The sequence below is a fragment of the Euprymna scolopes genome, chromosome 9, assembly GCF_053919585.1.
Source record: "Euprymna scolopes isolate OS-2025 chromosome 9, ASM5391958v1, whole genome shotgun sequence".
NCBI classification, from domain to species: domain Eukaryota; kingdom Metazoa; phylum Mollusca; class Cephalopoda; order Sepiida; family Sepiolidae; genus Euprymna; species Euprymna scolopes.
This window is the reverse complement of record NC_136490.1, coordinates 135,658,815-135,672,605: the sequence shown is the minus strand read 5'-3', so window position 1 is coordinate 135,672,605 and position 13,791 is coordinate 135,658,815. Positions and strand designations below refer to the sequence as shown.

Genomic DNA, 13,791 nt, shown 5'->3' with positions numbered 1-13,791 from the left:
CTTTTAAAAAAAAAATAGAGTAAAACAACTTTTCAATATATAAACGTCTATATGTCTGTATGTTGGTCGGTCTGTCTCCATATTTTTAAACTCTATCTCCTCCGAAACTAAAAGTCGCAGAGCTGCGCTAGGCGTCTCAAATGATTGGATTTTTTTACGGGCCATTCTTTTATGGGTTATAGCGGTAGCCTCGGTTATAGCCGGTTAAAATTGTTTTTAAGGGGTTAAAAATGGGTCAAAATTAAAAAAAAAAAAAAGTTATACATTGTTGTACATTCATCTTAATTTATTTTATTTTTTAATCTTTATTCGGTTTGTGTGTGTTTCATGTTGGTACACTTTGAATGCTACAGTTTTGGTTGTAGCTGATAGCACCTAAATACTTAAAAAAAAAAACTTTTGAAATCATAGCTCTATAATAATATACACGAAATCTGGACAAATTAAAATATCATATTTAAGCGTATTTTATGCTCGGGCATAAAAGGATCCAAGTTAAGTCGCTCAGGTTTTAGGTATTTCTCCATGTTTTGTTAGTTGAATAAATTGAAGTGATTCTAGAGAGAGGGAGAAAACACGAGATGAACGGAAGGCTTGGTAGAGCTTAAGGAAGCTTTATTCAACTAACAAAACATTACATGGGCAGAGGTAACATCGTTCGTCTATCGAAAAAGTCACTCTGTAGAATATTAGGAAAAGGGGCGCAACTCCGGTTTGACAAGCTGAACAGCGCAGGAGAGTTCCTTTATTTCACCACAGTTATAAAAAGTGTTTTATCATATTTTTTTAATTAGTTTCCGATTAATTTTTTAATTGCGTTTGAAAGTTATTGCTCAAAGAAAAAAATGTATTTTTACCCGTGAAAAAAAAAATATAATGAAAATTGTTACCACGGTGGCTAAAAAATAAAGCAAAGCCGGGCGGAACTGCTATTAAAATTACAAATTTGATCTGATTTTTGTTTTTTTTTCTCAATCGCTATGGAGGGTCCAGACACTGGTGATATCGCCCACAAACCACATGAAAAGGCTCTTTGTGGATTACTCTCAAATGATAAACCGTTTCACGCTACTGGACGCTTACCCTCTAGCCGGCTATCAAATATTTAGCACGCTCGATTTGACCAGCGGCTATCATCAGGTTGCCATCAAACCAGACGAGCGTAAATGCACAGCCTTTGAAGCGGCTGGGTCTCTTTACCAATTCTGCCGAATTCCTTTTGGGGTGATAAATGGAGTAGTGAGCTTCCAGCGGGTGATAGACAATATCATAAGGCCAAAAGAACTATGAGGCACTTATGCTTATATGGACAACGTCACTATTTGTGGACATAATCAAGCAGAGCATGATAGAAACCTGAAAGGCTTTATGGAAAGTGTGGCTAAATATGGTTTAACCCTGAATAAAAATAAATGCCTTTATTCGCTTTACTCTGTGGACTTACTTGGGTATACCATAAGCAAGGGGTCAGTAAAACCTGACCCTGACAGGCTCAAAGGGTTGACTGACCTACCGATACCGAAAAACCTCTCTGCACTCCGACGAGCAATGGGATGTTCTCGCACTATTCTAAGTGGATATCAAATTTTTCTGAAAAGTTATATCCCTTAACTAGAGTCAGTAGTTTCTCACTCACTGAAAAAAAGGTTGACGCCTTCCTTCTCCTAAAGAAGGAGATCGCTAAATCATCTCTGGCCAGTATAGAATCTGATTCACCGCTTGAAATTGAAACAGATGCTTCCGAACATGCGATTGCCGTCTCCCTAACTCAAAACAGTCGGCCCGTGGCTTTCTTATCTAGAACTCTAACCTCAGCCGAACAAAAACATTCTGCCGTGGAAAAGGAAGCTTATGCAATCGTAGAAGCTATTAGAAAATGGCGACACTTGCTACTAGGAAAACATTTTAAGTTAATCACTGATCAAAAATCTGTCCCGTTCATGTTCAACCCTAAAAGTAAAAGCAAAATAAAAAAACGAAAAGATTACTAGGTGGAAATTAAAACTCGCCTGCTTCTGCTACGACATCGTGTATAGGCCTGGAAAGCATAATGCTGGAAATCTGGAAAGCATAATGCTGCAGCGGATGCGCTATCTCGATTCTGCTCTGCTACTACCACTACCGACAAATTGTTTGATCTACACAAAAATTTATGCTCCCCAGGAGTAACTCGAATGCTGCATTTTCTCAGGAGTAAGAATATGCCTTATTCGGTAGAAGATATAAAAGCTATAACTAAATCTTGTCAAATTTGCTCTGAGATAAAACCAAGATTTGTGAAGACGTTCCCGCAAACGCTCATAAAAGGAAGCCAACCATTTGAGAGATTAAGTATGGACTTCAAGGGACCCCTACCCTCCAACATGCGTAACAAGTACATACTAACTGTGGTTGACGAATACTCCCGCTTTCCCTTTACCTACCTCTGTGCGGACCTCACTGCTGCTATAGTAAAGAAACACCTATCCAGCCTGTTTTCCATTTTCAGAAACCTTTCTTTCGTGCACGCTGATCAAAGAACTGCTTTCATGTCGGAGGAGCTGAAAGAATTCTTACACTCTCGATGCATTGTCACTAGTAGAACTACTGCGTTTAATCCACAAGGAAACGGGCAAGAAGAGAGATATAATGGCATTATTTGGCAGACAGTCAACCTGGCGCTACGGTCTAGTAATCTCCCTATTGTTAGCTGGGAGAAAGTCCTTGACGTAACTCTCCACTGTATACATTCTTTGCTTTCCACTGCCTTCAATTGTACACCCCATGAACGGATATTTAACTTCCAAAGAAAATCTTCTTCCGAAGGATCCATACCAACTTGGTTAACTAAGTCTAAAACTGCTCTCCTGAAGCGACATGTACGTGGCAGTAAATATGAACCACTAGTAGAAACTGTTGATATTATTGATGTAAACCCTAACTATGCTCATGTGCGGTTGAATAACGGGAGGGAAACGACAATGTCTCTTCGCCATATTGCTCCCCTTGGTGAGAAAGAAAACAGTACGCTACTACATCTAGAACTGGATTCTATGGAAGCCCCTACCCAGTCTGACTCTCTTATAACCCCGATGGAGGAACCAGCTAACGCTCCTTCTCTGCTAGAGGACCCTAAAAACCAGGCAACGGAAGACATCACGGATCCTAACTTAGAAACTTTTGTACATGCCTCTCCCATACCGAGGCTTCTGAATGATAACCTGAGGAGCCCTTCAACAGACGAGGAGACGACTAACCTTCGACGCTCTTCTAAAGTCCAACGAATACCTTAGTATTTAACTGAGAATTACCTACTTTGACCCTTTTCTCTTTTCCTTCTTTATTTTCAATTTGAGCTGATACACCTGAAGCTACTCGGTCTTTTGGAAACTAGAGGACCTGGATATTTCTGGGCGGCGGGGAATGTGGTGAAATAAAGGAACTTTCCTGCGCTGTCCTTCTGCTTGTCATAACGGAGTTGCGCCCCTTTTCCTAATAATCTACAGAGTGACTTTTTCGATAGACAAACGATGTTACCTCTGCCCATGTAATGTTTTGTTAGCTGAATAAAGCTTCCTTAAGCTCTACCAAGCCTTCCGTTCGTCTCGTGTTTTCTCCCTCTCTCTAGAATCACTTCAATAACCATATTTCCGACCATCTGCCACTATTTTTACACGTAACTAGTTTACAATAATTGATACACACAAAATACAATTTAGAGAATCAAGGACAATAATCTACAACAAGGGAGATAATTCATGATTTCTTATTACACAGAATTTATATAACGCGTTGGATATTCATTTTTAACTTACAATATATATTTAAATTTATAAGAAAGTCACGTTTTTATATGATCCAAAACACCTACACAATGGCGTGCAAAAGTTTAGTGATATCCTGTTGAATCCTAAAGCTATTTCATTGTATGTCCTGAAGACGGATATACAAATCTTATTACGTAGAAATAGAGCGAAAAGGTTACAATATTATTAGATGTTTACGGTTATCTCCCCTTCATCCTTTTTTTTACGTCACTATACATAGCTGTGACGTTTTACTTGTAACAAATCTATCTAAAAATAAACGGTGTTAAAACAAAACGGACATTTTCTGGGTATAACATTATGAGGGATTAAAAACAAATCTATATAATGACATAATAACTCTATCTTATGGAACTTGACGTTATTGATCTTATTTTTATTTGGAGTTTCGGAAGTATTCGCATGGATAATTGTAAGCTTGGGTTTCCTAGATTGTATAAAGTTGTTTAATTAATATATAAATAATTCAGATACCCGTATAAATTGAATTGAAGATAAAAATAAAATTCCTCGGAATGTAATAATGCAAGGGACACTTTGGTTTTTACACCAATTTTATTAATTTCCGCTTCTTTTGTATGAAAACAACCCCACATATTTATGATAAAAAAATTCCGCTTAAATTAAAAGCTAAAAAACGAAAGTTATGTTTTGATATTTTTAAATAAAATATATAGAACAGTAAAGTGACATTTTATTTTATTTACAACTATCAGTTCAGCTCGGCGTTGCTCGGGCCCTATGTACTGTTCATAACTTGTCCTGCGTGTGAATACACTTTATGTAAGATTTCAAATGTTTAGACCAAAATTTGTCTTCGTAGAGACCGCCAGATCAATTTTTTTTAATACTTTGACCTCTTAATATTTATCATTTTGGTCTCAAATCAAAATAAAAAGTTTTACCCATGTCATCTAAAATTTCAAGTCTTTAGACCCAAAATTGGCGAAGGAGTTTGGTAGAATCTGCAAAGGTCAACCCTGTAAACTTTGACCTTTTAGCAGCCAAATTTTCGCCCCAAAGTTGATTAAGATGCTTGCCGCATGTCTGAATACTCGTTATGTATAAATTTCAAATGTTTTGACCCAAAATTGACTGAACAGTTTGCTAGACACCGCAAAGGTTAATTCTTTTGAACTTTGACCCCTTGGCAGCCCAAATTTTCGACCCAAACCGATTAAAAAGCTTGCTCTATCTCTGAATACTCTTTATGTAAAATTTCAAATGTTTAGAGCTCAAATCATATTCAAAAGTAATATAACCTACATTTAAAATTTCAAGTGTTTAGACCCAAAATTGGCGGAGGAGTTTGGTAGAGTCTTCATAGGTTAAATCGTTGAGTTATTTGGTAAGAAAATGCACACACACACACACACACGCACACACATACACACGCACGTGCGCACACACACACACACGCACGCACGTGCACACACATTTTCACTTTTATAGATACATAGATAATCTATCTATCTATCTATCTATCTATCTATCTATCTATCTATCTATCTATCAAAGTCACCTTGTATGTGTGTGTAACTATCTCTATCAAACTACTCTGTCAATTTTGGTCTACAGACTTGAAACTTTATTATATAATGTATTCGGACCTGTGGAACAAATTCTATTTCATTTTTAGCTGGTAAAAATTGTCAAAATTGAAAAATTCGAACTTGCAAGCGTAAGTCGACAAAGTTCTTCGTCACGCATGCGTAAATATACATTTATGCGTTAAACTGCGTTAATTTTTAAAGTTTTTATATCTACCTGTCCTTAGGTTATATAGTCGCAGATATTGCCGGAAAGCTGAATGTTTTAGTTTCGATTCTAGCTGGTAGCACCCAAATAATATTTTTTGGAATCATTACTATATATTGGGTACAATATAATAATCAATAGAGAATTGGATCTATGATAATTAATACGAAATCTGGATAAATTAAAATATCATATTTAAGCGTATTTTACGACCGGGTAACGCTGGGCGGTGTACTTGTAAAAGTATAAATAACTATTTAAGAGTCCTTGAATAAGCGAAGTGATCAACAAGGGAGGTAATTCATGGTTTCTTATTACACAGTTTTTATTTGATAAGAGCAAACCATTTGGTACCATGAAATCTAAACTTCTGTAAAATCGTAAATAAATAAAAATTACGATCTAATAGAATAATCGAGCATTCTATTGGATTTCTTGCCATCCAATGGAACTAACTACACTCAGTGAGCACTGTTGAAGAAAATACTAAAACCTATACACAATATATTATATCATCTTAATATATATAGTATATCATCTTATAATATATACGTGCAAATATGAAATTATAATGATGAAGCATGAAGCTCCGCTACTTAAATATTTAGAATGTATCACACTTTCATAGATGTTATTTATTTGTTTTTGTTTGCGGTACTTTGAATGAATTAAAGTATTTATGCGAGAAAATCATTTTTACTTTCATTTTTACTCTTTAATGCTAATTGGGAATAATTCCTCCTTCACTAACGTAATGCTCCCAGATAAGGAGCGACACACACACACACACACACACACACACACACACACACACACACACACACACACACACACACACACACACACGCACGCACGCACGCACGCACACACACATACACACACACACACACACACACACACACACTAATTAAATTTTCCACGAACACGTACTTCGTTGTTTACGACTCTAGAGTTACAACTTATGCCCAAAGGCCATATGTGTATTACAGAATATCATAACAACATTAGTACCCTCGGTTTCAAATCTGATCTTCTGTAATACATAAATAAATATTACGCTCTTATTTTTTAAACTTTTATTTATAATCGGGCATTTTGTTGGGATTTTCACGAACTGATATTACATATATATATATATATATATATATATATATATATATATATATATATATATATATATCCATACATAAATATATGTATGCATGATACATATATATGTATATATACATATGTGTATATATATATATACATATGTGTATATATATATACATATGTGTATATATACATATGTGCATATATATACATATGTGTATATATATACATATGTGTGTATATATATGTTATTTATATTAGATTACATGTATATATATGTGTGTGTTTGTGTGTGTGTGTGTGTGTGTAAGTGTTATGAGGTAAGCAGATATACCAGAAATAATAGGGATAGTAGAGACTATAAATATAGTTTTATCTAAGACGTTATTGGATAACGATTCATGACAATTATAGAATCGAAAATCATGACATGTACTTCTGTAACATACTTTTGCTAATACACTTTTTTGTGATTATACCATTGTACTTGCCTTATTACCAATCTGCAAGGGACAACACTGGCGACGAGGAATTCTAAACCTACACCACTAAAACTCTGGTGACGAGGAATTCTAAACCTACATCGCCACAAGCAAGATCTATAGCACTAAAACCCCCTCGAAATCTAATGATAAAAGAGCAACTTTGGTTTTGACAACAGATTTAGTTTTATTATTAATTTTCCTTTATTAATAAGCTAACAATATATCATGTTTTCTTTTTTTTTTAATGAACATTTTTTCACTCATAAACAAATGATTGCAAGATGAAACAAATATAATCAATCTTTTCTTTTTAATTTTATCTTATTTTATCAAATACAGATTTACAAGTTGGCAGGACAGGAACATTGCTTAGCCGTATTAAAGAAAGCGTCATTAGCACGAGCAGATCATCAAGCGACGAAGATCGTAACTCAGATCTACTAAGCCGCCGAATACCACCTCCTTATTTAAAAGAAAAAAAAACAAAACATGAAAACAAGTCACCGGCTGTACTCATTTCCATACGTTCTCATGATGACCGTTTTATTGCTGCGCACCGTTAATGCACTGGAAATATGTGACAATGGATCGGACACGTGTTGCATTGAGAGGTACATTGACGCACTTTATCATGCATGGACGGCGACGTCGTTGCCAAGTGAGATATCCAGTGGCTGCCAGAATAAAATCTTCTTAAAATGGGCCTACGAGATGAGAGGAGCATTAGAGGGTAAGATCGATTACGTATTGAAATCACAATGGTGTAAAATAAAGTATATTTTTAGTACCAAAACGATTCAAAACTGATCATTTGTTAAGGAACCTGCGAAATCGAAAATGATTTTGATTCTTTTATACGATCGATTCGAAAGTCAAATTTCTGGCCAAAAACGGATCACATAGATTTTCGCAAATCTCAGTACCCTGTATATCAAATTTCGAGTCTATAGACTTAAAATTGACAGAGTTATTGCGTAGGGAAATGCACACACACACACACACACACACACACACACACACACACACACACACACACACACACACACACGATCACTTTTATAGACATACCAGCATGGGTGCCCGACGTTGCCCGGGTGTTTGGATGTGTATGTTGAGCAAAAAAAAAACAAAACAACAACAACAAGAACAAACAAAAAAAAAACGGTAATTTTTTTAAATTTTGACCCCTATTATGTCCCCTTAACATTTATTGTTTTGGGCTCAAATCGAGTTATTAAGTTAGATCCATGTCCAAGGAACCTATATCTAAAATTTCAAGTGTTTACACCCCAAATTGTCGGAGGAGTTTGGTAGAGTTCTCAAAAGTCAAATCGTTGAACTTGGACCCCTGGTCGAAAACCGATCACTCAGATTTTCCCAAATCTCAGTACCATGTATATCAAATTTCGAGTCTGTACACTAAAAATTAACAGAGTTATTGCGAAGGAAAATGTACACAGTGAATAGTCTCCAAGACCTTCAGATGAAATAACGAGTGAGCGTTACTTAGAAAAATTCATTGCACATCGTGGGTTCTTAAGGAAATGGTCCGTTATAGCAGAACCATACGTATTACTTAAAACATCTGGTTGTCGATAGATTCCAACAATTTTGTGTTTAAACACTTGAACTTTTAGATATAGATTCCTTGGACATGGATCTAAATCAATAACTTAATTTGAGCACAAAACAATAAATTTTAAGTGGTCATAATAGGGGTCAAAGTTTAAAAAAGTCTTAAGTGAAAATACAGAATATTTGTAAAACACGCTCCACTACCTTCCCTATGTTAAGAATGAGTTTCACTATGATAATGTTATTATTCCAGCAAGGTTACGACTCCTCATAAATAATTTTCCCTTTTACCAATTTGGTACCCTCAAATGGGGAGCGGCATATATATTGTTTTTTAAAATATAATTATAGTATAATTAAAATATAATAATGAATACGAATATTAAGTGTGAACACTGGTGAAGAATAATATTTTGGTCGGTTATTTCTGACAGAGTGTGCGTACTTGTAGACTTAACAGTTCTGTTGTTTGTGACATCATTTGTTGAAATGTATACCTGATATTATAGGTGCGTGTTGTTTCGTCTCGAGGCTAAATGTCACATTTCTTTTTACTTACAGGCAAGACAACAATGACGAGACACGGGCAATTCCACGTAGGAATACAAGAGCTGAAGGCGAGGTGCAAACGCTTTGGGCGTCGGCGGACAAATCGAAGCACCTCCAATAACCTCACGGATGTGTTCAAATTACTCTTGAAATTAAACAAGGTGTTGGAAAGGAAGGTTGATTTGTGTCCTCTGATCATTTACAATTATAACAAAAATTATTTCGAGCAGACCGATGCCTTCGTCACCAAAATGAACCATCTTGTCCGCCAACAAAACATATTAAGGCGTAACCGATTGATCCACAGAGAAAGTTTTAGTTTGGAATCCGTGATTACGATAGTTACGCCCCTAAACATCCCATGGGTTCGTATTTGGCCAATTGGTTACGGTCGTTGACTATGAAAGCAGCCATGACGTGTTCGAACCCTGTATGATATATATATTTTAAAAAAAAATTTTGAGATAAAGATTGTTAATTTATATCATACGGATTATTTCACTACTGTTTTCATTTTGGATGTTATTCTCATAACGCTTCGGTCGATGTTATTTCCGACCTTCTTCAAGTGCGTCTCGCAGAGCTTGTGAATCCTTATCGAATCTGTACAGAATTTTGAATTGGACACATTACTTAATCTGCTAGGGATAAGATGTTATTGTCCAGTCAACCACGACGAAGATGCTGTATTTCTGTTGTGTTTAAAAGAATGGCAACACACTGATTTATGAAAATATAACAACATATCTTTATTGTCTATAACGGTTGTTATAATCGGTTGTTTAGAGGGAGAAGGACGAACGAGAATTCGAAGAGTTAATTCTTCTCAGGCCCAAATCGTCAATCAACACGATATCTTTTTCGGTTGTTATCATATAATTATTAGGGCTATGACAACAGCATATTCTTTTCATTGTTTTGACTCTCGAGTGTGTATCCGTTTATATCTTATATGCTTTTATATAGTGATGTGGTTCTCGGTTGATTAACTGCCGGATATATACTCGAGAGTCAAAACAATGAAAAGAGTATATAATAAATCATGTGTAAGCATCTGAAACGCCCTTCCCCTTGGAACAGCATTGTCATTGCAGCCACATCACAAGGGCGTTTCAATGAATTGTTCTGATTTTGATTGCATCTAAAAATTTGCCGAAAATAACATTTCCAACATGATGCTTTTGACTAATCTTCTTTTTGACAATTCATCAAGTTTGTTGCTTTTTTTTTTTTACAGCAGATACTTTTTTGTTTTGTTTTACTTCAGTCGAAGTTCTCAGAAATGAAGGGGCCCACAACTTGGGGCTAACACTTGAAGTTTATATGAGATACATAGATATTCGAATGTTCCATTTAAGTTCTTTATCTCTCAAACACTAAATTAGTAAAGAAATTCAGAACATAAGTTTCCTCTCCCCAATTTTCATACATTGTAGTATATCTTTTTTTTTTGGTCTCTTGGTCTTACTGGATCCCAGGACAAGAATTCATTTAGTCTGGTGGAGTATCCAGCGTCGTACTATTATTGAGGTAATATCACTTGGAGAAGGTGCACGATTCCTCGTAAAAGCTAATGTGGGTTAGCCATAATAGGGAGATCTTATTTGGGCAGTGAATGCTATGTGATTTTGAATAGTTGGTCAGGGTTTACTTTTATGGAAAAAGTATCCTCATATCAGGTTGATCTGACAAATCCCTGTGCAGAGAGATCTTAAACATTCGAGGACAGCGTCTAGTAGGCATTCAAGTTCTCTCCAGTAGGCATTCAGGTTCATAATTTTTATTCAAATGACCTTTTGGTACATTTGATGATTATTTTGTTGTTCATGCATTTGTCTCCAGGTGTACGCTTTTCTTAAAACAATTTCTCGGCACAGACAGCCTAGATATTTAATAAAGGTTAAAGTAATTTAAGTAATCCTTAATTATATATGGGCCAGTGGCACAATGGATAATGTGCTATGTAATAATCAGTTCTAAGTCTTCAGAAGGTTGAAGGTTTAATCTTCAGCACAGGTGATACTAAGAATATAAGTTAAGACTTTTTCTTAGTTATGGCTGACGAAACAAGAACAACCCACCCCCGCTGATTAAATAAAGGGGTCAGTTGAAAATTCCGTACAGATTCCAGAGTTTGACATGTAGTATATATGCTGATACTAAACTTTATCTTTTCTGTGATCGATCAGGAAACGAAAAATCGTTTTAGACAAAGGCATTTTTTTGTCCTAATCCAAAGAACCGCTTTGTGGCGAGAGGGTTTTTTTTTACACAATAAAATCCAACCTTGTTTCCAACTCTGCCTTCGTGGGGAGGCACGTAGACAGCAACATGAACGGGAGAATAATACAAATAATACAAATTATTGAACTTATTGTGAATATTTTATGGACTGATAAAGTCGGGGAAGGTTTAAATACGCAATTTCTACTAGCTACTGGCACAAAAGCAACTAGTGTTCAAATAATTGTTTACATTTAATAATTTCCGAGATGTATTACGCTTTGGGATTAAAGAACCTGCCCAAAAGGTAGGCGTTGAATTATTATTGAATTTTTTAATACGAATTGGGTAAACATTTATCAAGGATAAAAGCCGCTCGAGATGGATAGATTGTCAGTTGAATGATGATGAATATTATGAAATGGTTGAAAATGATTGATGGAATGAGCAAACTAATTTGATTATTATATGACGAAAGTTTCGGCCAGTGTAACCTTCGACCTTCTTTAGGTGCGTCTCGTCGAACTTGGAAATCTTTATGCCCGCAAGCACCCGTGGCGCTAAGGATAAAAATGTTAGGCATTGAATAATCCTAAGTTACAGCCTTCTGTAGTTAAGTTATGCATGTTAATATTTGGATCTACATCCCCTGGACTCTTAAATTGGATTTATGATAGTAATTTCTGACAGTTCCCACACGTTTCATGTCAGCATCTTTCCCCTTACCCATCCATATAATATTCTGCTTGTTCATTCCTTAATTATTCTGTGCGTTACATTTAAAAAAATGCCAAATATAATTTTTGAAGGCCTATCTGTTTCAAACTAAAAACCAAATTGTCAATCTGGCAACCCTGGACAAGAATATGAAAGTGACTTCCCTACATAAGTAGCCGCATTTTCGATTATTTTTTTAAAAATTCAATTTTAACCCCCAAAAAGGCACAGTGTCACTTTGAAGTAGGGAACTACTATCGGGGACATAAGTTGCAGGGATATTATGAATGGAGATTAGCAGCAAGATGTCTGTTCACATTACATTTAAACTTCTGCATGTCAGTACAGTTGGGAAAGCAGAATCCCGGAAGGGATGTCTAAAGTCTAGCAGTTCTGGGGAAGAAACTATTGGAGTAGAAGGCTTTCTTACACCTAGGGATCACTACTGTAAAGGGGTGGGATTTAGCTGCTTGTCGGGTTTGCCGGGGGTATTTACGTCGAGGGGTACAAGCGCTTGTAGTTCGTCGGAGCATTCACCATTAAAATAGTTGTAGAACAAGCAGAGGGATGAAACATTTCGTCGATTGGACAGAGGTTGAAGCTTAGATGACAGTTCAGGACCTATCAGGTTGGCAACGCTCTTTTGAATGTCATTATAATAATATATGGCCATTCTTGAATTGGCGTGAAAATGAAACTCGTAGTAATTTCGATGTGCAGCAGTTCTTTAGCGAATAAAGAAGTCAACGAAATTTTATGTATAAAAAAGGAAGATTCAAAAGAAGCAAGGCAGAAAAAGAACAACATTGTCTGCCAAAAGATGCCGGACTGAAAGTGTACATTACAGATTGTCTCTTGGAATGTGATTTTATTATTTGTATTGAACTCTGTAGCACAATATTACTTTCTGAGTATTTATTAGTATTCATTAATTTATCTCATTTGGGCCAGTTCTATATTTAAAATACAATGGACACTATTTTCATAGAAATGTTAATAAAATAATATTTGCTGTGTATTATTGTTTTTTTTTCTGTCAAAACAATAAATAAATAATTAAATAAATAAATAAATTGCACTCTCCAGAAAGATATCAGCTTCATCAAAGCATATTGACTGATCAACTTTCATCTTGCCGAGAATTTACTTTTTAAATATAACCTTATTATAGCTTGGAGACAACATAAATAATGTTTGAATTTTATATGAAAGCAATATACATGCACTCTGAAAAAAAAATCAGGTTAGTTTAGTGCAAAAATGTGATAAAAATCGAATCTGAAACAAAAATAAGACTTCTACACTACCTCAAAAGTTATATTCTATTTAAGAAATAAAGGTCGAAAAAAAGTTAAATATATTTTTTATTCCGTGGAATTTGCACGTAACGTTCTAATCACAAACTAGACTGTAACATTAAAAAAAAAAAATCTGTTACTATTTTTATATACGCAGTGCCATGAAAACTTCATTTCTTCTTTTGTCAAATTATTTACATTTTTTTTTTCATTTTTTTTTTATTACATTTTCACCCCAAACAAGGCACATTCCACTTTGATGTAGGGGGATTCTATCAGGGACATAAG

The 13,791-nt window shown here is 35.3% G+C and overlaps 1 protein-coding gene across 3 annotated transcripts in view; it reads left to right on the top strand.

Annotated features, from left to right (window-relative positions):
• Window positions 1–13,221, top strand: part of LOC145284854 (uncharacterized) — a 61,582-nt gene extending 48,361 nt beyond the window's left edge. For all 3 annotated transcript variants that reach the window (XM_080133850.1, XM_080133849.1, XM_080133848.1), the window contains exons 2-3: window positions 7,481–7,871; window positions 9,278–13,221. In XM_080133850.1, the coding sequence (XP_079989976.1) occupies window positions 7,631–7,871; window positions 9,278–9,663 (627 nt within the window). In that variant the 5' untranslated portion in view covers window positions 7,481–7,630 and the 3' untranslated portion in view covers window positions 9,664–13,221. The remainder of the gene's footprint in view (window positions 1–7,480; window positions 7,872–9,277) is intronic.
• Window positions 13,222–13,791: the final 570 nt, after the last annotated feature.